Below are 27,174 nucleotides of genomic sequence, written 5' to 3'. Positions count from 1 at the left end.
GTATGATTACGAAATACTAAAATCAGAAAATGTACGTTTCTCAAGTGTTGTAAATAAAAATTACAAAAATTATTAAATGGTTCATATTTTATTTATTTAAGAAATTTCAAATATTAAATTTATCAGACCCTTAAATATAAAAACAGTTTTAATTATTGAAAACTTGTTATTACTTTTATAATTAATTATAATTATTAATCATCAATCTAAAATCGAGTATACTCATTTATCAGATATACTTTATTCAATTGTCAATTATTGTTGCCGCTCAGCAAAAGTGCCCCGCGTGCAATGTCATTCTTTTCATGTCCATGAAATAGATTGAAGAAGAACGGTGAAAGGATTGCCCGTATACTTTTATATTATCAGGCTAGCTCTGATATCTCGTGCGCGAAAGGGCTTGGCATTTGATAAATCGTCTAGACTCACGACTTGACATTATCGCACAACGGAAGGTCGGGCGTTGATGCGCCTGGAAGAAAATATACGATTATAGATTTTTTGTTAATTGAAATCAGATTTGTGGCTGTCTTAGAAAAGGTTTTGCGTTGAGAAGTACTGCTCAAGACAATTTATGAAAGTATTTTTTGCGGCCAGTGAAGACTGACTGAAAGGGATTTGGATAAAGCCATTTCGGTGTTGTACGACCACAAGTAGAGCAAGAAACAGTCAATTCAATAACGTATAATCAAATTAATGCCAACTTCCTAATAAATTTTATTAAGTACTGGGGCAATGAACGGATTACGAGTGACGAGCAGGAAAAAAGTAGTCTCGCCGAGAGAGCGCAAGGTGGTTTCTGTGCTACATAATATACCGACACCTACGTAACATTGCACTAAGAATACACCAAAATATTGAAATAAAACTCGTGCACTGTACATTAGCTTGTACATTTTCGACACTTTAGTGTGTCATTCGCTGTGATGTAGAAATTCGGTGGAAAGCTTTGACAGTGTATATAATTGCAAGCTGGAAAAGTGAGGGATCGATTTTTCCCTCGTAAAAAGTCCCTTTAAAAATTCTGGAATCGAAATGCTGGGTTATTAATTTCATCAAGTTCTCGCGAGCACGCGCTGAGCAGCTTCAAGTGTAATTGGAATTTTTACGAGCCTCCATTTCACGCATCAGCTGTTTGCTCTCTGCCTGAAAATTTGAAAATAGCCATCCGGTACAATAATTTTCGTCTACGAGCTTTTCCAGCGTTATTCAGGTCAATTTAAGAATACGTCGACACGACACGAAATCAGTGCCTTTATTTACCTTTCGAACAATAAATTCCACGTGTTTCCTGTGTCATTATCGAGCCGGAATCGTATTTTTAGAATAACGCGCTCCATCTAACGATTAAGCCCCATCAAGCTCTCGCTCTCCCCATCAAATGAACGGAGCTAACGTACGTTCGGTCGGTCGAAGTAAACTCAACGTGTACAAAGGTCGAACCAACGAAAAATGAGAAAGAAACGTCGTCGGAGGGAATAGAGTGGTAGGAAAGAGTGAAAGGCACAGGTGACGAGGTATTATGCAGCCTGACCGTGGCGATGTGGCGATGCACGCATGCGATCCCCAAGGTGTATTTTGAGATTTTCACGCGCAACCTGGCACTCGCTCGAGTCGGCGCGATATCGGTCTCGGCCAAGTGTCGGTTTGCGCGGTGTACTCGCCGAGCACAATGCTCGCGGATTTCCCGTTTCGCGGCGATATTTGTACCGATTCGTAATCTCGTTGTGCGGCGCGGATTACGGCGAAGATCAGAAATTGTCGCCGGGAAAAGATTGTCGGGCTTCTCTCTCTCTCTCTCTCTCTCTCTCTCTCTTTCTCTCGGATCTCGATGACTTGCCCGATGCCTTTGATCGATCGAGGAATAAAATCGTTATTGATGTGATTTGATGCGCACGACGACTGCTTACTTAATTTCGGGGGGATACGTATACTTTTATACCAAGTTTGAATAATGAATGAACGAGAGATTTCTGGAACGCTGCCAGCGAAACGCTCCAACCAGTGCGAGACAAATATTTTTCCATTCGTGCTCATAGTTGCGCGCTATCGACTGCAGCGAATTTCATTACGCGAAGCTAAACTTCTTTTTTATTCCACTGACACACACAAAGTAACGTTAGGCCCATCCATCATCACCAGCTGGAATCTCGCACGACAGCCCCGGTGCAGGCGTAATCAAAACATTCTCCGAATTCTCCTCGCTCCAAAAACACATATAACATAATAATAAGAAAGCTCGAACGCCACATCATATCTCTCGCCGTGTATGCGAAGACGAAATCACGACGGCACACGGGGCTGCCGTAGCATTATGCAAATGAAATACTCGCTGCATGTGCGACGTGTCGCGGCATTATTCTCCGACGCAGGACGAGTTTCTAGGATGCGGCATGGGACACACGTATATGGACGCGCGCGCATATAAGTACGCGAGCGTCGCACGCGCGCACGAGCATACTCGAGCCGGTGAATTTTTCATTAAACGTGACGTCGTCGGAGCGACGCGAGACTGCTGCAGCCGACGATGCCTTTTTTTGCTCGAGTCGAGTTAGGGGGAACATTTCACGGACTGGCAGTCGCGAGCCTGCTGGCATTACCATATATTGCATATGGGTTTTCGATCGAGTGCTGCGGCTTTTCTCTTTCTCTCGCATACGAATGGCGGTGTGTCGCTTTTGGACATGTCGATGCGTCGCGCGCGCGAATATCGCTTACCGATAAAACGCCGCGCGCTGGGGCCGATTGTTTTTGAAAGCTGTAGTAGGGGCTTCGTGCCGAGGATATTTTTTCTTCCCTCGATTGTTATTAGGCGTGCCAGTAGTGCACGGATGAATTATATTGATAGTAATGAGCCCCGTTGGAAAATTCCTGGGACAGTTTATACGCGGAAAGGAGTCTATGAATAGGTCGCGGAATAACTTGGCTTGCTTAATGGATCGAAATTGCATTTGGATTCGTTAACTCTCCGTGTTTGTCTTATTTACTTATTACGATTCATCGGCAAAAGGTTAACGAGCTTTTAATAAAGCTGCGGAAATCGGGAGTATTTATATACACTACGGATTTGCGATTAGCACTAATGACCTTGCTCGCAACGCTATCGATTATCCCAAAAGAACAATGCGATTCTTGAAACGTTATCCGACAGTGTGAACCACGCAAAAAAAAAGTACCGAAAAAAGCTCGAAAGCTCTGTGCACCGCTGTCTCTAATCATTCCGCTGTGCACATCCCGAGTCGCTCCATCCGGTCCACCGACATCATCATCATCATCGGCCATCAGAGCAAAACGATCTGCAGCGTCGTCTCCCGCAGCAGCTGAGCTATACAGTCTACGCCGCGCGATAACGCACAGAAGCTCGTGTCGTACGTCAGCGCGCACATAGCGGAGTGTACAAAGCACACACGGACACACGCACACACACAGAGCGGAGCTCGTGGCCCGATCGGAGAGACTTTATACACACATACGGCGACGACGACGAGGAGCAGCGCGAGTTCGCGCAGTCGCAGTGGGTGTGCCGCGAGCTCTCGCGGCCCTTGCCACCAGTGTTCCCCGCAGTCTGGCGTCGCTGGTCGACGTATGCGGAACTGGTCTCGTGCAGCCGGTCGTCCGCCCGCGCGCGCGCGCACGCCTCGCTCTGTCTCTCTCTCTGTCTCTCTCTCTCTTTCTCTCTCTCTCTCTCCTCTCTTTCTCTCACTCACTCCCGAGTCTCTCTTTCCCTCTTTCTCTCTGGGGTGCGTCGAGGTGTACTGCGACTCCCGGAGCGCACGGAGTAGGCGCGCGAAGCAAGCCAACGAGTGTGGTGCAGCGCCAGAGTGCGAGTGTGCGAGCAGCGCCATGACGAGCATCCTCCTCCCGCGATGACTCGATAACCGCACGCGCGCGAGCGAGTGAGAGAGCGAGGGAAAGCTGCTGCGGGAGGCGGCGATGAGTGCGGTGTCAGTGTCGTCGCAAGCTCGTCAGCAGGTGCAACCAGCAGCAGCGGTAGCGAACTGGAGCGGGCTCGGGGAGCTTTCGCCGGCGGGGACGAGCAGTCGTCGCGGTCCTCTCCACTCATGAGGCCAGCCGGCTGATGGATATCTTCTTGGACAGGCCAAATGCCGAGGGCGAGACTAAGGTGAGAGACTCGACGACGACGGCGGCGGCGGCGGCGGCGGCGGCGGCGGCAGCAGCAGTAGCGCCGGTCGCTCTCGCATCGATTTTACATGCACGCGCGCCTGCACTGCTGCACCGCCACCCCAGCGGCGGTGGCGGCGGCGTGTCCCCTCGGAATTCTCTGCACCCGTTCCCCTCTCCACCGCCTCCCCGTGGTACGCTTGTCCCACACGTCGCAGCGGAAAATGCAGACGACGCGTTAACTCGTCCGCGGTCCGCGTTTTTCTTCTGCTAGACTCGGGGCCGTAATGGTCGGGGGTAGCGAAATCGCTCGCGACGGACGATCGATGGCGTCCTTCGCGCAGCGCGGCTGGCTCGGGGGAGCGAGCGAAACCGACGACGAGCGGGCGGACGGGGGGATCGATCGGCCGCCTCTGCCGCTTGCTCCGCTTCTTAGCCCCCTGACGAGCTGCGCTGAAGCCGCGGGTGCAGCGTTCACCTTTTGTCTTCCTCTTCCTCTATGCTCCTTCTTGGCTGAAGCATAATCCTTCCGTGCGGCTTTTTCTCGAATTTTCATCCCCTTCCGGCTTTCGGCTCGATATCATTGACCAGCGGAGCGGCTTTTCGAGGCAGGGGTGGGAGGGAGCTTTTTGTTGTGGTCGAGCGTTTCGTGAATGGCGGTAATCTTGACGAGGGACGACGCGTTGGCTGTTTTTCCACACTTCGGAATGCGGGCCAATGGGAAAAATGTCCACCCAGGGGGTGGCCCGCTGCGCGGTTCGTTGTTGACAGGGAGATTAGTTTTCTTCTTTATCATCTCCAATTCCGTGAATGAGATTAGGCGCTCCGGATTCCGAGGGACCTTCGGCCTAGAATCGAAAGCTCCGAAATCACGCGACGTCCCTTTTTTTCACTCGCTTCCTTTCGACCAGTAGTGCAATACCTATTCCGGCCGACGGTCACGTGACGATATGGACGCTCTCCATCTACGTATGGAGAGGAGAAAGCCAAGTAGACAGTGATAAAAGTGCGAGCTACTTCGCGGGCATTACGCAAATGGTGTAAGCTCGAGCAGCGAGGCATGACGAAAAAGTGCAAGGGGTGAGAGATGGTATACCGTATACGTCGTCGTGCATATCTCTCACGTGGTCCGTGCGCGCGCCGGAATCGCGTGTGACGCGCGTGTCTCTCTCTCTTTCCGCATGTATATAGTACAGCCAATGTGTGTGTGTGTGTGTGTGTGTGTGCGTGTGTGTGTGTGTAGGGGCACGGCCAGCACAGGGGGGCCCCTCATTGCTCCCACCCCCTCGCAGCACCGACGTAGCGGCGGTCGATACTCGAGCGGCGTTACAGAGTGTGCCGCACACCACTACCACCTGCATACTCGCGCCGTTCTGTCCTTCTGATGCTCGAGCTCTCATACCCGCTATCGTATATATACACCGGCGCGCGCGCGAGCTCGTCGTGTGCACTGACCGGACGCGTCACCGACGACGTATCTGGCCCGTTAGGGGATTATTCGCTACTGCCGTTCCCGCTGTTTTCTTTGTTTTTCCCTCGCTTTTTTTTCATTCTCTGCTCGCTGTAGCGCGCGATTAGGAAATATCGAGGTCTTGGATTCGCGCTTCTTTATTTATATACACCGCGCAACGTGTAGCCGGATAGCACAGGTTTGTCGATCGACGAAATTTTGGCATTAGTCGGACTTTTCGGAGACGCTCGCATCTCGTCGCGTTAAACGGATAATCCGCTTTGCCAAGCTTTGTTTAATTGTACACGAATGTCGGGAATAAAAAACAGAAGCTCCGATGTTCCTCTTATACACTAACCGAGTGCGACTGGCTGCGTCGAGTATAATCGCGCGCGCGCGCGCGCAACATCTGTCATGAAACGCGAGCGGATGTAACTTCATTGAATTCTAAATTAATGTTCTCCCCCTCGTCGGAATCGTCGAGCCAGTGACACTCCGGCTATGCGTTAAATTCAGTATGTGGAAATATTACGGGATAATCGAGTGCTCTAACGTTTTCCGTTATATGTTTAGCTTTAGCCAACGCTAACGCACGAAACGAGGAAGGTGCCATGTCTGGGACACACCTTGGCCTCAATCACCATTACGGTGAATGGAAAATACACGCGGATAATCCGCACAAAAGGTTTTTTTTCGGGGTCTATGGATTCTCGCATACACAGTACACACACACACACACAGGGACTATACTAATCGCTTATCTGATCAAGCCGCTTTGATACACAAGACTCGCCTCCCCGTGCGACGGCCGGCGGTTACCTTCATTCATAATTTATCCAACAAATAGAGTCACGTGGCCAGAAAATGTGACGCGCGTAGAAGAGATATAACGGTATCCAGGATATTCGATAGAGCAGGCGTATAAGGATAATCGTTGATCGTTTCGAATCGACGGTTGCCGAAAATTGATTGCCAACTTTTTTGACGAACGCTGCGCTCGTTTACGAGCGCGGCAATTATGATTCTGACGAACTCGATTGATTTCTCGTAATCAGTCGTAATTTAATTACAACCGTGTGTACGGAAGTTATTTAATTGAGCAAAGCCGAGTGATTGAAACGATTCTACGAACCGATAGTCGTATATACCTCACGGCCTTTTGTATACAAGGATAGCAATAAATTTTGTTATACTATACACTCTTTCAATTAGATGTACAACGACTTGCTCTGAATAAAATAAGAGTAGGGATCGCGTGTGAATTTTCGTATTTTCGCGGCCGAAAGGGTTGTAGCACACATTTCCTCTTGGCTTTCCCACCCACTTACCAAATGACCAAAGAGTGGTGTATGTATGTATGTGTGTGTGTTATCGATTGTCGCATGCTCGTGCCGTCGTTCCAAGGCTTTAATGTCGGCAAAGTTCAGACCAGCCAGGCGGCGTAAGCCTTGCTAGGCGGAACTTCAAACAGAAAAAAAACTACGCTGAAATTCAAGTTTATACACACGCTAATAAATTATATCAATATGCTATTTATGGAACTGTTTCGCGGAGAGACGACCCAAAACTGTGTGTGTGTGTACCTTATTGAATAGAGTTCTTCGAGAACTTGTTAGCCGAATGGCAACTTGAAATTGCAATGACTTACGTGTACCTTTGCGAGATACGGCTGTTCGCAATAGCTTTTAATTCAGCCGACAGCTTTATGGCTTTTGGAAGGAATGACGTATTTCAAGCGTGACGAGAGACACGCGTACCTCGTAGGAATAAACCGACTGTTTACTCGGTTTTATTTTTATGTGTCGTTGCTTTACATGCTATTCAATTACACTCTCTATAGTATCTGTGCAAATCAATTTTAAATACACTTTTCCATGTGGTTTTTGGAACGAAAAATTCGTTCCGCGATAGCGTGCAGAGGCTTTTTTTCCATCTATAAATAAAAGCATGTGCTGAAATACGCGTGGGACTCGTGATATCGATATGGTCGGTAATTTACGATGAATACTCAAAGGGAGATCCAATCAGTATGCGATGATGTCTATAATAAACATAGGGTATTCCGGCAAATGTACGAAACGTATGAGCTTTCGTACGCTTTGGTAATTGGTAAAGTACTAGTGTACACGTACAGTGGTGAAATTTGAATTAATTTTTTTAATTTTATAAAAAATTCTGTGCAAATTACAGAAGTACATTACAAGATAACACAACTCTGTGTTTTCATACGATGCTTTGAAATAACATACATACGCTGAAGCAGCCAGTATTAATGCTTCCGTATACGTACATACATTCTATTCCGCGTACGAGGTTAATTAAGAGAGTGGCGCCAATCTCGTCACTCCATAAATTCCAAATGTTTTGCTTCCAGTACTCAAGAGACTATAATAATCTTCTTAAAATTAGAATATATCCGTAGCTCTGCTTCAACTTCTTTTGTTTGCTTTCGTTGCACAACGCGTTTGCTTTGTATTCTACGAATTTACAGTGTTGGTAATCATCGCGGAGTTTTTAGTATTTTGTATAACGCATAAGTACTATTTGGCGCGTTTGCATTGATCGGCATTGCAGTCCAACTAACATCATAATATTTACATAATATTTCTCTGATTTAATAAATGACAATAATAGGTTCATTCGATTCACCCGATAACCTGCTCGTACATGTAAATTTTGCTCTCCAAAGGCAAGCGCGCATTCGAGGTCGCTGTCGAAAAAGCAGCCTAGCTTTGAAAAAAAAAGTTAGAGAAGCCGAGCGTTCCAGTACTTTTTTAAAGAGCTTGCTCAACTTTTGAATTCCTTTCTCATTGCAGATACTGACAGAAACAGACGAGTACAGAATGGGTTCCTGCGGGGTGTACTTATCTCAGCTACGAGCTATGCTCGTTAGGAATCTCCTTCTGAAAAAGCGAGAGAAGAGAAAGACAACAGCGGTACGTATATATAAACTCGTTGCTATCACACAGACATACACACAACACACACGCGCGTGCAAGCTCCCGAAAGCTCAATCGAGTCGTACACGAAATTGCGAATCGAAGAGCGCGGCGAGCGCGACGATAAGCCAGCAGAGCAGCAGAGCCGCAGCGCTATTGGGTCGAATCGATCGGCGTCCGAAACTGAGCTAGAAGTGCGTACCGCATCAGCCTCTCCTCTCCTCGCGCAGCGGAAAAATACGTACCGGAGTCGCTGCTGGCAAGCCGTTAGCGCTCGCGCGTGCCTGTGCTGTCGCAAAGCCGGCGCTTGCCAATTAGGCCAAGGACCCCGTCAGTGGGAAGAGGATTTCTTCCTGGCGTTGCCCGTCGTCGTCGTTGTCGTGCCCGGCGTCGTTCCGGCGGTGGCCGCGTTGCTGCCCTGTTTCTGCCTGGCGCCCCCGCCGCCGGCGTGATCCTTGCCCCTGAAGACCGCCGGATCGATGAGGTTCGTCGGGCCGTCCGACCAGAGGCTCGTCTCCACGGACGCGCTCGCCGCCGGGATGGGGGGATGGGTCGACTGCAGCAGGTGCGGTCCCACCAGCAGGTAGACCTGTGGAGCGTCACGAGCGTCAGTGGGCACGAACGCGCTTTTGTGGGTTATCGCGTGAATGGGTTCGATTCGAGGCTCTTTCTCTCCGAGCGCTGCACGCAGTTAAGGTCAACACAAGCAGCACGTAACGGTCTATTCAGCGCGCGCTCACCGGACGCCGGAATTGTCTCTGCGCCGCGGGAGCGTAATCGATGCGTTAGCTGCAAGGCTGCCGGGCAATTTTTCATTCCCATCGATTCGCCGCTCGTTTTGCGCGTTTAGTAGCGCCGATAAGAGAGGGTACCTGCTCGAGCCACGTAGGTAGCTGCAGCCCGGCGGCGCACATCTGCCAGAGCGGCAGTCCCAGGTGCACGAGCATCATCCGGAAGTACTTGGAGAAACTGTCGGCCAGCTGGTACCACCGCTGGGTGGTGGAGCTGTGAAGCCAGACCGACGGCTCGTCCTGGTCCGGCTGGAGTTGATGGGCCAGGAAGACTCGGCAGTCGGCGCACTCGGCAAGCTCGAAGAGCTTGCAACGCGAGCCTCCGAAGGTGGGCTCCACCAGCGACGTCAAGGCTTTGACCTCGTCGGCTGTGCTGGTGGTTGCACTGCTACTGCTACTGCCGCTGTTCTCCGCCTGTTGATCTTTGCCCGAGGTGCCGCTGCCGATGTGGCGCTTCAGGCTCGAGAGGTCCTTTATCTCCATTCGGCCGATCGGGAACTCCTCGCCTAAACGACCGGGAGGACTTGTTTACGATACGTTGCGCCATTCGATTACCCTCTACAGTCCGCCGAACGAACGGATTTACTGCGCGCTTTACGACGATGAAATAATGCTTCCATGATACACGAACGATAGGAATCGCTTGTGCGTGAACCGGTAGCTTATTGATTTACGAGAGAGAGAGAGAGAGAGAGAGAGAGAGAGAGAGAGAGAGAGAGAGAGAGAGAGCCATTCAACGAGGCGCCTTGTTAGCCAGAAAATAAGCAGCGCGCGAATAAGAACTCGTGTAAACTTGATGCCTCTGTACTTTCCTTGCGCGCGCACGAGGAGAACGTTATACAAATTGAGCCGCACAAGATATATAATGAACATTCTTCATCGATTCTTTGTTATGCAAAGAGTCCATAACGAAAGCGTAATAACGCCGAGTACTGCATTTTTTTCTATCAACGTTATAAAATATTCTCTTGTGCAGGAGTTTCGAATTTATCGAGTGTACGGAAATTGCAAATTATCCGCGATACCGAATATCACTTCGGAGATTCTGTTACGAAGATGAGGGATAGAAAGAGAAATATCGAATGGGAACGAATTTATGTAATTTTTATGCACGTACTGACTCGTGCGAGCGAAATCAATAAGCCAACGATATTGCACACTCGGAATGAATGATTGAAGGCGTTCATCAGATCTGCACGAGCTTTTTTTCTAAATTGAAAATTCATGGATGGAAATTTTACCTCGAGCTATATACAGAAAGTACAAAATATCAATTATTCCAAAGCAGAAATAAATTGCGTCAGGCGTTGGCGCTAATTTAACGGTTATGTCATGAATATTATAGACGGATGTATATGAGAGAGGACGCGTTTCGAATACCGAGTAAATTAGAAACGTGACTTTGTCCCGCTGCGTATTTTATGTAACAGCGTTTGTTAAAAAAGTAACTTTTTCTCTCTCTCTCTCTCTCTCTCTCTCTCTCTCTCTCTCTCTCTCGAACACCTGCACGTGTACCGTCCGAAGCGAAATCCGTTCCTTTATCTCAGCCGGACGCACACGTCGCGCATCGACAATCATAGATACACAAAGACGCATCACCCGATATCTCAAGGCTCCAGGTGAGCAGGAATCCGTCGGTCGACGTGTAAAAATTCCTCAAGTCCTCCGTCAGCAAACAGCAGTGTTTTTGCTCCCAAGTAGACAGCGCAGCTCTATCGCAGGCGCCTCTCCTCTCCAGCTGGACGTTCTTGACACAGGGATTCGCCTCGAGCAGCCTTGACACTCCGAGAGTGAGGTTCTCGTAGAACGAGTCCTCGCTGACCATGTCCACGAAGAAGGACATGGTCGATTGGAAAACACTAGCACCGTCGAATTTAAACTCTCGTTCGAGGACGATCGAAAGCCGAGTGATTTGTCGGTCGAAACGCTGGGCTAGGCCGAGTTTACTCGCGGCTCCATGGTAACGGGCTGCTCCGTTGGGGTTACGCCGCGACTACCTCCGGCGATGCTCGCGTTTTCTATGCGCGCGTTTATGTAGGTAATGTGTACAGCGATGGTATACTACTTGGCTTTTCCAGCGACACGGGCTTGCACTTTCAGGAGAGAGCGAGGGAATTACGATTTTCAGGGCTTTTTTTCGAACGGCCGGCGGGTGATGTATGTGAGCGCGCTGGTGGGAGAGGCTCCGGCTCCGGACGGGAAGGTCGATAAAACGCCGGGCTCTATATTATGATTTTGAAAGTTGGCATACTTTGGTAATGCGATACAGCGGTGACTATTATTTTCTGCGGCGGGATACGCGTGTATCCCGATATACCGATGTTATATCGATCCGAAAGTTTTTCCACCGCACAGCTGCAGTTTACGCCGATACACACTCGGACTCGATTTCGTGAGCCGCGTGCATATTTAATGCGAGCTGCAATTTTCCCCCGATCCCACGTACACACACACACACACACGCACGCACGCACACACACACACACACACACAGACACAGATACAACTCGAGACGCGTGCGGCTCAACTGGAGCGTGTAAAAGTCCAAGGTAGCAATTTTAATAATAAACGCATGACATTCTAGGAAATATTCCTGCCCCTCTACATCCTTGGAATATTAATTGTGGTGAAGGTTCTGATACCGAATCCGAACTATCCCGCAATTACTACCCAGAGGCAGGAGGGCGATATCTTCGAGTTCTTCAACGGCTACAAGAACAACACCATAGCCGTTGTGCCGAACACCACGGAGACTGTTGTAAGTCTGATTCTTTCGTTTCTTATTATTTTTTTTCTATAGAGCGAAGAAGATTTAAAAAGCAAATCCTGTTTCAGGAATTCCTAAATTTCACGAACCAATTGTGGCTGTCGATGTGGGATTCCCCCAACAAGCATCAACTGAACTTCATCTACTTCGACACGACGGACGATCTGCAAGCTGCTTACTGGAGGGAACCATACAGCATACCACTGGCCGTCATTTTCGAGGATCCACAGCCCAAGACCAGCAGATTAGAGTGAGTCATTGGTATTGCAATACAACCATATACCCGAGAAAGAGACAATGCCTTTAGCGCACGTGCTCGTATAGCGATCAAAAGTTCATTAAGCTTCATTGTGAAGTTGTTAATGAAGCCGTGTGTATCTGCCCTAACACGACTCTGGCCACTGATCCTTTGTCCCGCGCCTACAACGTACTTCGTATCCCGCAATTTCATGTACTCGAAAATTGTCTTTGTTGTCACAGATATGAGATACGGACGAATCCCTCGTACACGACGCCGCCGTCACCGACCGAAATGCTCTCATCTTCGGTGACCTGTCGGAAGGACACCAGTCACTGGATGGGTGGTGTCCTGTCCATAGAAACCGGTGGCTCGTGTCCCGTCAATAATTATTTTTTATCCGGCTTCATGGCCTTGCAGCTGCTGTTGGATATTACGAAAATCAGGGTGAGTCGATGACTAGGTACGATTGATCTTTGGAGAGACGTTCGTTGTGCTGATGCGATTGATGATTTCAGTTGGATACCGAGAATAACGATATCACGGTGCCGGACATCAAGCTGGAGATGTTTCCAAAGGAAGCGTACACGGCTGATTGGATGCTCGCCTTCAGAGTTGTGATTCCTCTATACATGGTGCTAGCCCTCTCTCAGTTCATAACATATCTGTTAATTTTGATCGTCGGCGAGAAGGAGAACAAAATCAAGGAGGGCATGAAGATAATGGGTCTAAAGGATTCCGTATTTTGGTACGAGAATAATATGAATATATATTCCTCTCGACGCGCTTCTGCCGCTCCGATTTCCGAAATGATAATCGATGACACCCTTTCGCTCTCTTTTGCTCGCAGGTTATCGTGGTTCATCATTTACGCAGCCTTCGTCCTACTACTGTCGGCCGTCGCGGTCGTTCTCCTCTTTACTTTACAGATGTTCCAGCACACGCATTTCCTGCCGATATTTTTGCTAGTCGTGCTCTACAGCTTCTCCGTCATTATGTTCGCCTTCATGATAACGCCGTTCTTCGATAAATCACGCGTGAGTTTTTACCACTGATATACAGTGGAGTGTAATATGTGAATTTGTTGCTGATCTATTGGTCCGATTGTTGCAGACCGCTGGTGTCCTGGGTAACTTCGCGGTGACGATTCTGAGCCTAATGTACTTCATCCAGGTGTTCGTTGACGACTCGAGCTCGATATCGTTTTGGCTCGTGTCACTGTTGAGCCCCACGGGAGTAGCCTTGGCAATGGACAAGGTAGGCGGTAGATCAACAGTTGTCAAACTCTGACGTGTGCAATGTGCTTATACCGAATATTCTCTGGTTGTTCCAGGCTCTCGTGTTGGACCTGCAAGGCGAGGGTGTGAACTTCGACAATCTCTGGTCCGGTCCTGGAATCCCCTTCGGCGGAAGTCTCGTGATGATGACCCTGGACATATTTCTCTACGGACTTTTAGCCTACTATCTCGATTCCGTCGTTCCGAGTGAGTGTAACACGTAATACGAATATAAAGTGAAACAATGAATGCCATCTGAAACTGAACTGGTGACTCTGTTTTTGATTACAGGCGAATACGGAACAAAGCGACCAGCCTGGTTTTGCTTCACGCCAGGCTTCTGGTGCAAGAAGAACAAGGCGCCGAGAGTAAGTTCAGCCGAGCGCGTAAATAGCACAATCACCACAACCGGCGCGTCCCTCGATGGCGGCGCGTCGGTCGAGTCGCATGCACGAGTCGTTGTTGTTAAAAAGCCCACGATACGAATCGCTGCCGATGATTGCCAGCAGGCGCCGGCGGTGAACGGCGAGTCCAACAGCTTCATCCCGGGCGAGGAGGCGAACCGCGACGTCGAGCCCGTCGTCCGGGAGATGAAGGGTCGCGAGGCGATACGCATCGTCGATCTTTACAAGTCCTACAGCAAGTGCCGGAGACCCGAGGTCAAGGCCGTCAACGGCATCAACCTCACTATTTACGAGGGCCAGATAACCGCGATACTCGGTCACAACGGGGCCGGCAAGACGACCCTCTTCAATATTCTCACGGGACTGACCTCACCCACCGCGGGCACAGCCCTGATATTCGGCTACGACGTCAGGGACTCCAACGACATGCACATGATACGCAGCATGACCGGCGTCTGCCCGCAGCACGACATCCTCTTCGATCTGCTCACGCCGAGGGAGCACCTTGAGTTCTTCGCCGCCGTCCGCGGCATCCCCCGGGGCACTATAGAGCACGAGGTGGGTGTACTGTATGATTATTTAAACATTCGATGCAGGCGATCAATAACGCTCTCGCATCCGCAGGTCAAAAAGACCCTGAAGGACATAGACCTGCTGGAGAAGGCGGACACGTTCGCCAAGTACCTGAGCGGCGGCCAAAAGCGCAAGCTGTCGGTGGGCATAGCCATAATCGGCGATCCGAAGATCATCATCCTCGACGAGCCGACCGCTGGGGTCGATCCCTACTCTCGCCGACAGATGTGGTCGTTCCTGCAGTCGCGGCGCCACGGCAAAGTCATACTGCTGACGACGCACTTCATGGACGAGGCGGACATACTCGCCGACAGGAAGGCTGTGATTAGCAAGGGGAAGCTTCGCTGCTGCGGCAGCTCCTTGTTTCTCAAGAACAAGTTTGGAATTGGATACCACCTCACGTAAGCCTCCTTTACATATCTCGATCGATATAATGCACACCGCGATGCAAACTCAAAGTATAACTATTCCATCCTCGTCCTCACACACAGGCTCGTGCTGGAGGGCAACGTCCGGGAGAACGCGATAACGCGACTGGTCTCCTCGCACGTGACCAAGGCCGAGAAAGCTCGCCGACACGGTCGCGAGCTGAGCTTCATCCTGCCGCACAACTCGGTGGAGAACTTTGCGCCACTCTTCTCCGCCATCGAGCAGGAGATCAAGACCAAGGCCCTCCGACTGGGCATCAGCAGCTACGGCGTGTCCATGACGACGCTCGAGGAGGTCTTCCTGCACCTGGAGAAGGACGAGGAGACCGAGTGCACGATGGACAACTTGTCGAAGAAGATGGTGAGGAACCGGGCGCTGAGCAGGTCCCTGTCGCTGCAGTCCAAGAGCACGTCGTATCAGAGTCTCCAGAACGAGGGCACGATCGTCCAGAACGACGCTCAGAAGGGTGAGTGTGAGTGCGCTGAATTCTCTCTCTTCAAATTATCTTATCGCGCTGTGGTTACTGGTGACCAGCTGGTGCGACCTCTTTCTCTTTTAATGGGCTATTTTTCTTTAGCGAAGCGTATATTTTTTCGTTTTTGTCGAGTTAAAATGCCACCAATTTTAGATTCAGAAGGACAAAAAACTTTATCAAGAATGAGGCTAGAGTTTGGTAGCATTTTCGCTCCGAAAGATTTAAAAGGTATATCTTTGAAAACAATCAATTTTTTAATACTTACGTATACTACTCATTTTTTCTCTCTATCTCAGTCAGTCACTATAATATCTAATCGTAGTAGAGTAGGTGTTCAAACTTTTTCTCAAAAGCTGCAAGCCTCATCAGTTTACGTCGATCATACTTACGTAAACGTCACTTAGTGTATGTGTGTACGTCGCACACATTCGAGCATTGCGCGGAACAAACATGTTTGCTGCAAGAGAATGTATACATCGTCGAGCATTTTATCACTGTGATCAAACTTCGTCAGAAGTTCATTATATACCTATAGGATCGGCTTTTACTCATTTAATCTTCATCCGCCTCACGCAATTTCGCAAAGTGCTTGGCTATATAGTGTATTTGTGCTTAGTCTCATTCAGTACCAGATATTAGTCGCTCTTCAAACTCCTACTAATCAGTGCGCTCACGACGCTACAAAACTTATGTTGTCTATATATATATATATATATATATATATATATATATATATATATATATATATATATATATATATATATATATATATATACAGCAAACATTTACTCGTCTCTGGTACACACCACCGCAGTATACAGCAACTTCTCAGCTTTTTAAATTTATTAACTATATCTAGCTCATCACCGCAATGTCCGACGTGCTCATACTGAATCTATACCTTTTAATCGCGCAGCCGGTACGAACGAGCTACCAGACGGGACAGCGAGCAACGACAAGAGCCCGGCGATACTGGGCCTCGGACTGGACCCCATCAAGATACGACCCAATGTCATACAGACGTTCTACGCTATGCTTAAACTCCGAGTGCTCCGGCTCTTCAGAAGCATCCAGCTGTTGTACTTCACGATCGTCGCACCCCTGGCCCTCGTCGTGCTCGGCCTCTATCTCAACAGCATAAAGACCCCCAACATAGGGATGCAGAGCCTCATTCTGAACAATGGTATTGTATTATACAGGCTTCGTTTTCTATATTCTCGTGTCGTTCAGCGTCGGCAATTAGCGAGTCGATGCACATTGAATTACATTAATTGTTCGCCGTGAAAGGAGGTGTGACGTCAATGGCATAATACAACGTCTCAATATTTTCAGAGAGCTACGGTCCCGACACGAACATCATGTACATCAACAGCACGAACCGCGACATCTCGCCGCTGGTCAACAGCATCGGTAAGATAATCAACCGGTCGGAGGAGTACGACGGGACCTTTGTCGAGCTGCTCAATCGGGCGCCGCACATGGCCATCTTGAACGTCACCGACTATAACTACTCAAGGGTGAACTTCACGGTTATGTACAACGACACGATGCAACATTCATTGCCGATCGTTTTGAATGTCTTTACCAACGCGCTCTACAAGTGAGAATTCATGAATTTTTAATGCCGATGTGTAATAACGATGTCTCTCTACTGCTCTTGATTGATCTGTACATTGATTCGTTTGCGAATAATATAAAGCTTTGGGTGTAATTACTGAAATTTATATTTAAGGCTACACAGTACAGAAGTGACGAAGCCGATAAACCCGATACAAGTGAAGAGTCAGCCGTTCAGGCAGACATCCCAGCCTCAAGAGTTCAACATCGGTATAGCCAGTTCAGCGCTGTTTATCGGCATGGACCTCGTCTTAGTGCCCATAACTCTGGCCGTCGACATGGTTTACGATCGCGAAGTAAGTATAGCATATAGCAAAGCTTTGCTCGCTCGAGCCAAACGGCCTCGGTTTTCTAACATACACACACACACACACACAAACACACTTCTCTACTCTTCCAGATCAAAGCCAAGAACCAGCTGAGGGTGAACGGCCTCTCGTTCACGATGTACTTCTTCACCTACTTCGTGGTGCTGCTCGGTCTGATGATGTTCATCTGCCTCTGCATCCTCGGCATCATCTTCATGTTCCAAGTGCCATCGTTGCAGCAGGTGCCAGCTCTGCTGACCCTGGGCGGCCTCATCATCCTCTACTGCCCCTCGTCCATATTCTTCTCGACCTGTCTCGCCTACATGTTCGACAAGATGGACTCGGCCCAGAGTTTCCTGCCCAATATCGCCACGTTCTTCGGACTGATACCGTTTCTGCTGGTCATGATCCTGGACATGCTGGGTGTCGGTGGTATCGCCGCGTTCGCCTTGCACGTGGTATTCTCGCTGTGCAACACGATGTACGTGCCGTACGCCGCGCTGTACTACATCGACCGAGTCTATCTCATGTGTACCATGAACGCGACCTGTCGCCACCTGAGCATATCGGATTACCTCACGAGCGAGATCATCGTCATGGCGCTCGGAGTGATGCTGCACTGCCCGCTTTGGTTCTTCGTGCTTCTGCTGCTCGACACCAAGAAGAGCGGAGGGAACGTCAAGGACTTCTTCAAGTACTACGTGGTAAGTGATATTCTTCGGTTCGATGACTTGCCATACCCTAAGACGAGGAGTAACGGTCCACGATTCTTCCTCAGCGCAACGGTGGCTCGATCGGCGAGGAAATTATGGAGAACAACGACGTTGGCGACCACGAGGACGAAGACGTGAAGAACGAGAGACAGAAGGTCTTCAACCTGATGAGCTCGACGTCGGTGCAGGAGCCCCCAGTGGTGCTCGTCCAGAACCTCCGCAAAGAGTACCGGCAGCAAGAAGCCACGTCGTGCAGTTGCTGCTCGAAGCGCGAGGAGGAGCAGCCTCCGCCCTCCAAGAAGATAGCCGTGCGAAATCTCTCGTTGGCCGTCGAACCGGCCGAAGTGCTTGGACTCCTGGGTCACAACGGCGCCGGCAAGACCACCACCATGAAGATCATCATCGCGGAGGAGGCAGCCAGTCGCGGCCGAGTCCAGATCGGTGGTCACAACATCAACTCCCACATGTCCGAGGCGTTCAGGCAGATGGGATACTGTCCCCAACACGACGCACAGTGGAAGAACATCACCGTGAGGGAGCACCTCGAATGCTACGCGGCCATTCGCGGCGTTCCCTGGGGCGACATCAGCAGGTAGGATTTCGCGACGCCTTAACTCATTGGAGTATCCGTTGACTTTCTCTCACATGCCTGTGTTATTGCCTCTGCAGAATCGTCGATCTGTACCTGTCAGGTCTGCAAATCCACGAACACGCCGACAAGCAGACGCAGGAGTGCTCGGGAGGAACGAGACGGAAGCTCAGCTTTGCCATGGCCATGATCGGAGGACCCAAGGTCGTGCTCATGGACGAGCCCAGCACGGGAATGGACCCACGTTCCAAGCGATTCCTCTGGGATACCATCCTCGCCAGTTTTCAGGTAAGATCGCACAAGTCTTTACAATTCATTTGGTCGCAGCCACGGTGTAACAGGGTATAGTTAACACCATCGACTTGCCAATAACAGGGCGGCAGAGGCGCGATCCTCACGACGCATTCGATGGAGGAGGCGGACGCCCTGTGCTCGCGCGTCGGCATAATGGTGAAAGGCGAGCTGCGCTGCATCGGCTCCACGCAGCACCTGAAAAATCTGTACGGCGCGGGCTACACGCTGGAGATGAAGCTGCTGGGAGGTGACTGCACCCCGACGACTCCCTCGGGCAACCGAGTCAGCTGTCTCAAGGAATTCGTCACGGGCATGTTCGCCGACGCCACTCTCGAGGAGAGCTTCGCAGACAGGCTCGTCTTCGCTGTGCCCCAGCACTCGGTGCATTCGCTGGCCGAATGCTTCACTCAGCTTGAGAAAGGTGACTATCACTGTCCTTACATTTTTTCCTTATACGAACGATCGAATCACGAACGAAAACCCTCGCACGAATTGCAGCCAAGATGGAATTGGATATCGAAGAGTACAGCTTCAGTCAGACGACGCTCGAGCAGGTGTTCCTCAAGTTCTCCCACTACGACGCGCCAGACGCCAATGACTGAGAGGCAGCACCAGTGACGCCTGCTCAGGACGTCGCTTGAGGCAGACACGCGAGAAGGTTGAGCGAAACACACACCAACACACACACACACACACACACACTCTCTCACAGACACCCACTGTGCAGAAAAGCGGAAGTCCGCGCAATTTTGCGGCGCAGTCCAGCCGAATCGTCTTGGAAGATTTAGGCAGTAAGTTGACGCGCGACGGACTTCTGTACCCATATGATATGAAACGTACATCGCAGCAACTCCCCCCGTTCCATCACACAAAAACAGAGACTACATGGAACTCTCTATCTCTGCCCCTCTGCAGCCCCCGTCCCAGCCCTCCTCGCTGAAGACGACGGTGACGACGTCTATAGACTGTTGGTTTTTTCTACGTGCTTTTATTTCCGCAGTCCTTTGACTTCAATTACACGAATATCAATCCGATACTATTCTATTTATTTATATTCTACTAGATGATTACGAGATGTAACCGCAAAAGTGAACTTCTGTGTAATTCCGAGAATAGGAGAGGCCCATCGCGCGAGCGAGATCCTGTTCACTGAAATGTGTTCGTGCCGGTTTTTATCTTTCCCTTTACTCTTGCGCGCATTAGCGATGAAGCGTCTATCTCACATTAAACGACGACGAGTATTATTATCTTATATATACTGTATTCTGTAAATAATAGGCCAGCGCGTGGCAGGCGCGCGCGGTTATACAATATTATACATATAAAATATAAAGTAACAAATATGTAGAGGAGAATTTTTCGCGGAGAGAGCGCGCGGCGATGAGTGAGTTTTATTCGTGCTGCTTCAGTTCAAACGGTATTTTCAACACGTACACACACTCTGTGTCATCACTAACATTTATTATTATTATTATCATTATTATTATTACTATTATCAAGATAACGAGAGCGAGATGATGTTTCGCCCTTCGAATCGAGGAATTTTATATTGAAACTGAGTTCGCGGGATGATTGCGGGGCATCGCCAAGCGCGAAAGAACGTGTATGATGTAAAAAACAAAAAAACAAATAGTTATTGTGGCTGAATCGAATACAACGTCATCGAGGATTCAATAAAGTAGCTGATAAAGTCCATTCTCATAATTATCGTGAAGAAAATTTGTAAGAGAGAAAGAGAGCGAGAGGAAGCAGCGAAAGGTTCACGATGAACTATTCATAGACTTGTGATGTAAGGCGTAAAAAGAAAAATATAAATATATATCAAATCTCTGCATGTAAATAAAAATTTGTTTACGCATGACCCTTACGGCCGTGTTTATAGGTGGTTATACACTCAAAGATGCTGAATACAGTATGGTTAACTAGATTTTTCATTTTTTTAGACAATGAATAAACCAAGGTTTGATATAAAACGCCTCAAGTGTATTTCAGTGTCAAGTGTGTACTGTCGCACAATGTTTTGCCGCGCTTGTGTATGGAAAGCTGCGGAAGTCAGTGTAGCTGTGTACGATAGTACGACTAGGCGCCGGAGTATATGATACATAAAGAGTACGAGATCATTTGCAATAATTATTTTCTAAGTGTATAAAAAATGCATTAACAGCGAGGAAACAGACGAGCGAATAAAAAATCAGCGTATCGAGTGACGATAACAAGAAAACAATTATATTAAGACACTGATAAAAAAAAGTTAATTATATAACGCATGCATAACCACCGACAACAATTACTATCACTTTTTCGTACAAAAGCATGCAGCAGGAGAAAAATCGAGTCGACAGCACCTTGATGTCATCTATACAACTTTTCTCGAGCTCGCTCTCGAGGTCCTCATACTCTCACGATATACACATTGAATACCGCATACACTCGTAGAAACGCTATACTAAGATTTGTGATTATGTTATATACAAAAAGTAAACACGTGACAAGCACGCAGATAGTACACACACCTTTGATTTTCGAATAGTATTGTAACCAGTAAGAAGTCTGATGCGGAGACACGACGACGCGCACAGGCAAGAGCGTAAAAAAAGAGTTAATTATCCACAAGCTTGTGCGTGCGCAGTGTGTGTTTTTCTGTCAAACTTTTGACGGCGTATACGTTCGTGTAGACGAGAAAAAATAAGTAAAAAAATAAAAAGAAAGAATAAACCGATTACAGTATATAGCTGATCGTTATAAGTACTTAGACCGCAGCGATAAGACCGGACGATGACGACGAGAAGAATCTTAGTAAAATATTATATAAACATTCTAAAAGAAGAAAAATTCGATTGTAAAGCTGGCCCGATGAGCTCTGCGATTAACGAACGATTGTAATAGTTATATTATCATTATTATTATAAACACGAAGAAGGCTGCGGCGTTTTATCCTGAAACTCGCGTCTCGGCTCGAATTGCATTATTTTATAGGTATTTAGGCTGTTTCATATTAGTGATATTAACACACGCAAAAGAGTGCACGAGACGCGTTTCAGTCGGCTGCCGGCCTCGAGCGAAAAGAGAAAAACTCCTATAGCTTTTAGTGAATTTTATCAAAGACTCTATTATCACGAAAAGAATAGAACACGGAACGAAAGAGATTAAACAAAATTATCGGACATCAATCCAGCTATCTGGAAGAGCAACGTTTTTACGCGAGTCTCGCATATTATAATAATAATACTGTGCTCCTTTCTCATACTTGCATACGATTAACGATATAGCGATATAACGTATATAAGAGAACTTTTGTCACTCTTCGAGCGATGATACCCAAGTAAAATTGTTATATAACCGACAGCAAGGAATAAATACCGATTGGCACTTACGGGTTTGTATATTGCGCAATCATATAGGAATTTCGTTTCCACGAATTTATCGTTAGAAAATTTTATCATCGAGGTATATAACAAAAATACACGAACAAATAAAAGAAACAAGAAAAAAAATCAAGTAACATGTACGCGCGAGGCATTTGTTCACACACACCCACATACACAGGCGCACGAGATTGCAACGGCGTTCTAAAACATGTAGCGAGACTGAGTGGAAGAGTACGCGAGAGAGAGAGAGAGAGAGAGAGAGAGAGAGAGAGAGAGAGAGAGAGAGAGAGAATATTAAGAGCGAAAGGACGCGAGGGAGTTTTGCTGTGTCACACGTTCGGACTGAACGAAATATTTTGTAGGTGCGAAAACATGAGGAAAAAAAGAAATAAAATAAAACAAAATAAAATTATGTAGGTAGTGAAATTTCAAATTTTGTCACAGTGGAGTATAAGGAAAAGCGTTTTTTGTATATATATAAATGATGTTATGTAATAATGATTAATAAAAATTAAAAGTCGTATTTGAATGAAGTACATAATGATAAGGATATGAACTACATGCATAAATATATATAATAGGGATTATACACACGGAAGACACGCCTATGTATATTGTCGAGCACGATGGACATTCGTGCGCGCGCATTATAAATGCTGCATCAAAACGAGCCGAGGAATGAGAAGATGCCGGCGAGATTAGAAGCAAGATGAAACAATGTGTAAAATTTAGTCAATTATTATCACATGATCACTACGCGAGTAATTTAGCAAAAAATTGTTTCGTATTATACAGTATCATTATTATATAACAGCCCCCGGGCGCTTGCATCGACATCATCGTGTATTAATCGAGTAAGAGATCACCCACACACACACACATACACACACACATACATTAACACATACACACTTCGCAAACACCCATCACACGATTTAAAATAGTCATATTATTATACCGAGATTCTTGTATACTTTTATCGCGCCTAAACGAGAACGAGCGAAGAAAGGAGAAAAGTGAAAATAATAGAAACTGTATAGTATCCCGTCGTATCGGCAGAGCAGTCGATCACGCGCAGCTTTCTGACATTTTAATTTTTCGTTTCTCCGTTATAACGAGAACAAACAAGCAAAAGGGAAATGACATCAGTGTCTTGGACTATTTTATTATTATGCACATTAATATGGCACGTAAGCACAATATAAGAACAAACGAAACGATGGATGAAGATAAACAACAAACATCAGGTCCGCTTTCTGAGAAAAAAAAACGATATATGCGCCACCACATACTTGAGCAGAGATAATAGCTATACCAGTCATACTCGAGTCCATTTTTTGCTGAAAAATAATATACGATCTGAACCTCTTGGAATCACGATACATATGTGTATATATTCATATATGTATCGTCTGGATAAACTCTGAGGCCAACGCGTGTATTTGTTAATGCGAATTGTATGTAAAATCAGTTGTTTAAAACAATGCTTTTTCACTAATAAAATTTATCGAAAGATCGAACGATCTCGCAGTTTCCAATAGCGACTTGTTCTTGTTTTATTTTTATATGTACATGTGTGTCCCTCTCATTGTTCATAAACTAAATATAAGTTACATCCGCATTTATAAATATCGTTTCCACTTTGCTGGCTCTTGTTAATTTTGGTACGTCTCGCGGTTCGCCAGCGTTATAACACATTAGAAACATCAGTTTCAAACGGTCATACCTATAGCACGAATGGCTTAATTATACCAGCAGGTCCAGCAGAAGACAGTTTTGGACTAGCAGATATAGCGATGAGGGAAATAGAAAAGCAGCCACGCGCCACCTATATTCGCTGGCCGGAGATGGCCAAAGAAGTAAAGAGGCAAAGGCCGATCCGAAACTGCTTTGTTTTGTTTTCCAAAGTTTACATCATTTGTACAATCGCATAACGACCGGCTAAGCTCAGACTACACCGTGTAATCATCTTCGATTGGAAAAAGCTGTTTATTACAAACTCATCCATTTATACGAGAGAAAGAGAGGGAAAAGGCAGCGGCAAAAAAGGCGAACATGCCGCACAATGAATCGAATGTACATATAGCCTTACGGTAGGTCACGTAGCGGGGGCGGCATAAAACGTCGAGCAATTGAGACTCCGGTGCAGTGGCAGTATAGCATCAGTTACCGCCGTCCCCTTCTTTCTCACCGCCGCCCGCGCAGTAGCGGCATTTCATTATCGGAGGCCATAGGCAACGGGCAAATCGATATCGCGCAAGCTTCCTCTCTCTGTACAGGGCGATATATCGGGCGCCAAGCCGCACGGCAACCTTGTCGCACCGCGAGAATGAATGAGCATCGCGGGAGCTTTTCAAGAAGCTTGCGGCAATTTTTTTCTCTTTTAATGCAATTTGTTTCGTCGTAGCATGATCAGAGATAGAACCGTGTAAAAGCTCCGTTCGATATTCTGAAAATGTATACGATAGCCCTGCGGCCCTCTCTCGTAGCTCTCATCGATATGCAAGACCGAGAAGGGGACATTAAACGGGCGCGCATGTAATACCGACGAAATTCAAAAAATCATCGTAAAAACGGCAAGCAGCCGTGGCGGTCATAAATGCTCGACGTCGTAAAAAAATCGCGCTGGAACATAATCCGTGCGCTTGATTCCCCGCCCACATATCGCGCGCGCGAGAGAGAGAGAGAGAGAGAGAGAGAGAGATCGCGCAACAAAAAGCATAAAATGTTTCATATCGGCGATTTTCCAATAGCTGCAGACTTTTTTACGACTTTATTTAAGCCGCCGGCTCGCGTGTGTGTTACTACTGCAGCGGCGAGAGCTAAACGGTATATAAAATAGTTGGGCAGAACTCTTCGGTTGCGTCACGCAATGACAGTTCACCGCACGGCAATTTCGACAAGTGTCGGGTCGAAGAGCTCCGATTTCCCGCATTTCTTCGGACCGTCGAGCATAAAGACACGAGATTAAGCTCCCACAACCTCAAGCCTCGTGTTTCGGCAGTTAGCAGGTGGTCGCGATTGATTGGCCCTTCGAGCATCGGTTGGCCTCATCGAGTCGGTCTATATGTAGCGGCGGAGTTTATACGCAAGAGGAGGAAGACGCGCCGGAGAACATCATAGCTAGCGAAGGGAGAGGAGCGTACGAGGGCAGCTTAATCGGATTGTGTTGCCTGCACGCCGGCGAGGCAGCGGCGGCGCCGAGCTTTCAGCGTCAATCGCATTAGCTGCCTCAGCTTTGGCTTGTTGCAGCATCGCCGGGCGCTCTTTGCCGAGTGCAAAAATTCCGATAATGACTCTCGCGCGCTCCGGCGACGACAAGGTTCTCACACCCCGAGCGAGAAATAGCTGCGAAGGATGAGCTTTACTTCTCCCCTCTTGAAATTATAAAGAGGATTTAATTTATTAGAACGGATCGGAAGAACAATACGAGTCGCGGTACGCGCGATACAAAAGCGTTTTAACTCATCGTTTACCCGGCGGATTAAGCTTAATGGGCAAGTTCGCCGCGGCGTGTCCGGCAAACGAGGATTCGTTCGGCGCTCGCGTAATGAGAAGGAAGTATGTACTTTGTCGTCGTCGTCGTCGTCTCCGCGTTACCGGCAAGTTAAAACTTGAATCGGTCGTCGCGCGCGCGCGCGCGCGCTTGAAAAGTTTCAAATTAAATCCGAGAGTCTCGCTCGCCTCTTATTCTCGCTGCGATTCAGAGCTCCGGCGACGACTAGGGGGAAGAAATACTGCAGTCGTCGCGCGGAAAAACAGGGCTTTAATCGCCTCTCGCCTCGTTGTCGCGCCCGATGCAATATCCAAGAGCGAGGATTTCGGCGAGCGACGTTTTTCTCTCGCCAACTTATGCTTCCACTCTTATTTCTCTCGATAATTTCACAGCCGGGCTGTGATGTGGGTCGTAAATATTAGCCGTTTATACGGAGAGAGCAAATAAAGCACGCGTTGATGTACACGTGATTAAAAGCTCCTTTATCAGGATATTCCGTAATTAAAGCGAGATCAAGTCGGCCGAAGCGTATCGCGCATAGGTATAATGCAGTAAGCGTGTACATCGTGTCCCCTTAATGAATTACGATTTAATCAAACCTGATGCGCATCCTCGGGAGAGATAAGATGCAAAGTCGCGATATCTTATACTCGATTCAGCTTAATCAACGAGCTTTCGACGAGATCAGCTGGTTGATCCCCTCGAAAGAAGAAGGGGCGTAATATGCGAGCGCCCGATCCGGTCTACATATAATTAGTCGAGGCTCTTGAATTTCGTCCCTTGATCAACACGAGCCGGTCGACAGGCTACTCCTCCTCCTGCAGTATAGCCGAATGAAGCCGCAGCCACGGTTAGTCAGTCTGCAGTCCGCCTGTCTTGCACGAGGCGAGACACCACGGGGAGTAGCGGCTTCTTTCGACGCGCTCGAGTGGCTTGTCGAGGGGACTCAAAGGGCTGCTGCTACTGCTTGCGAAAGGACCCTTGCGCAGTTGCTACTGCTCGGATTAGTCGTCGTCTTCGCCGATGCTCGAGTGCAGCGAGCTAAGCACGAGGATACTTGCGTATTCCTCCACCTTGCTCGAGTGGCTATCGGCTGTATAATGTTGTGACTTGCGGCGGGATTTCGATTGATCATTTGGCTAATCGCTGAGGAGCGAGTAAAGTAGGATTTAAAGCTCGATTACAACCAGACAATAGATCGTAAAAAGGTAAGTACTCGAGCGAAATATCGACAGCGTTCAGCCATTCGCGCACTCGAAAGGAGAACGGTCAAGAGTTCTCTCTCGCTTTCAATAGCTATTCCCTTCAGTTTCAATAACATCTC

The 27,174-nt window shown here is 47.9% G+C and overlaps 2 protein-coding genes across 12 annotated transcripts; one reads left to right on the top strand and one right to left on the bottom strand.

The window, feature by feature from the left end:
• Positions 1-77: 77 nt before the first annotated feature.
• LOC103317229 (tubulin polyglutamylase complex subunit 2) lies at positions 78-11,261 on the bottom strand. Of its 4 annotated transcripts, none has more exons than XR_004226578.2 (4): positions 10,902-11,261; positions 9,384-9,808; positions 8,757-9,100; positions 78-472 (listed from the first exon to the last, which is right to left on the bottom strand). XR_004226578.2 is itself a non-coding variant. In XM_031922565.2 (3 exons), the coding sequence occupies exons 1-3, from the start codon at positions 11,143-11,145 to the stop codon at positions 8,843-8,845; spliced, it is 927 nt and encodes a 308-aa protein (XP_031778425.1). In that variant the 5' UTR covers positions 11,146-11,241; the 3' UTR covers positions 7,710-8,842. The 4 variants fall into 4 exon arrangements, 1 of the variants encoding a protein (XP_031778425.1); XR_004344589.1 differs by lacking the exon at positions 78-472 and adding an exon at positions 7,710-8,298 and having other exon boundaries at positions 8,365-9,100; positions 10,902-11,145; XR_004226577.2 differs by lacking the exon at positions 78-472 and adding an exon at positions 8,166-8,699 and having other exon boundaries at positions 10,902-11,205.
• Positions 3,554-23,898, top strand: LOC100123780 (ATP-binding cassette sub-family A member 5). 8 transcript variants are annotated; one of them, XM_016983001.2, is made up of 22 exons: positions 3,554-4,123; positions 8,389-8,508; positions 11,887-12,060; positions 12,138-12,319; positions 12,550-12,754; positions 12,826-13,055; positions 13,158-13,344; positions 13,421-13,564; positions 13,641-13,791; positions 13,876-13,952; positions 14,094-14,546; positions 14,613-14,962; positions 15,053-15,462; positions 15,619-15,693; positions 16,382-16,648; positions 16,798-17,065; positions 17,198-17,378; positions 17,483-18,094; positions 18,169-18,695; positions 18,773-18,980; positions 19,068-19,407; positions 19,485-23,898. In XM_016983001.2, the coding sequence occupies exons 1-22, from the start codon at positions 4,079-4,081 to the stop codon at positions 19,586-19,588; spliced, it is 5,310 nt and encodes a 1,769-aa protein (XP_016838490.1). In that variant the 5' UTR covers positions 3,554-4,078; the 3' UTR covers positions 19,589-23,898. The 8 variants fall into 8 exon arrangements, with proteins under 8 accessions (XP_016838490.1, XP_016838489.1, XP_008212744.1 ...); XM_016983000.2 differs by having other exon boundaries at positions 14,091-14,546; XM_008214522.2 differs by lacking the exon at positions 15,619-15,693 and having other exon boundaries at positions 15,053-15,456.
• Positions 23,899-27,174: the final 3,276 nt, after the last annotated feature.

The sequence above is a fragment of the Nasonia vitripennis genome, chromosome 2 (assembly GCF_009193385.2).
Source record: "Nasonia vitripennis strain AsymCx chromosome 2, Nvit_psr_1.1, whole genome shotgun sequence".
Lineage (NCBI taxonomy): Eukaryota > Metazoa > Arthropoda > Insecta > Hymenoptera > Pteromalidae > Nasonia > Nasonia vitripennis.
Note: the sequence above shows the minus strand (reverse complement) of the source record. Positions and strands in the feature narration are given on the sequence as shown.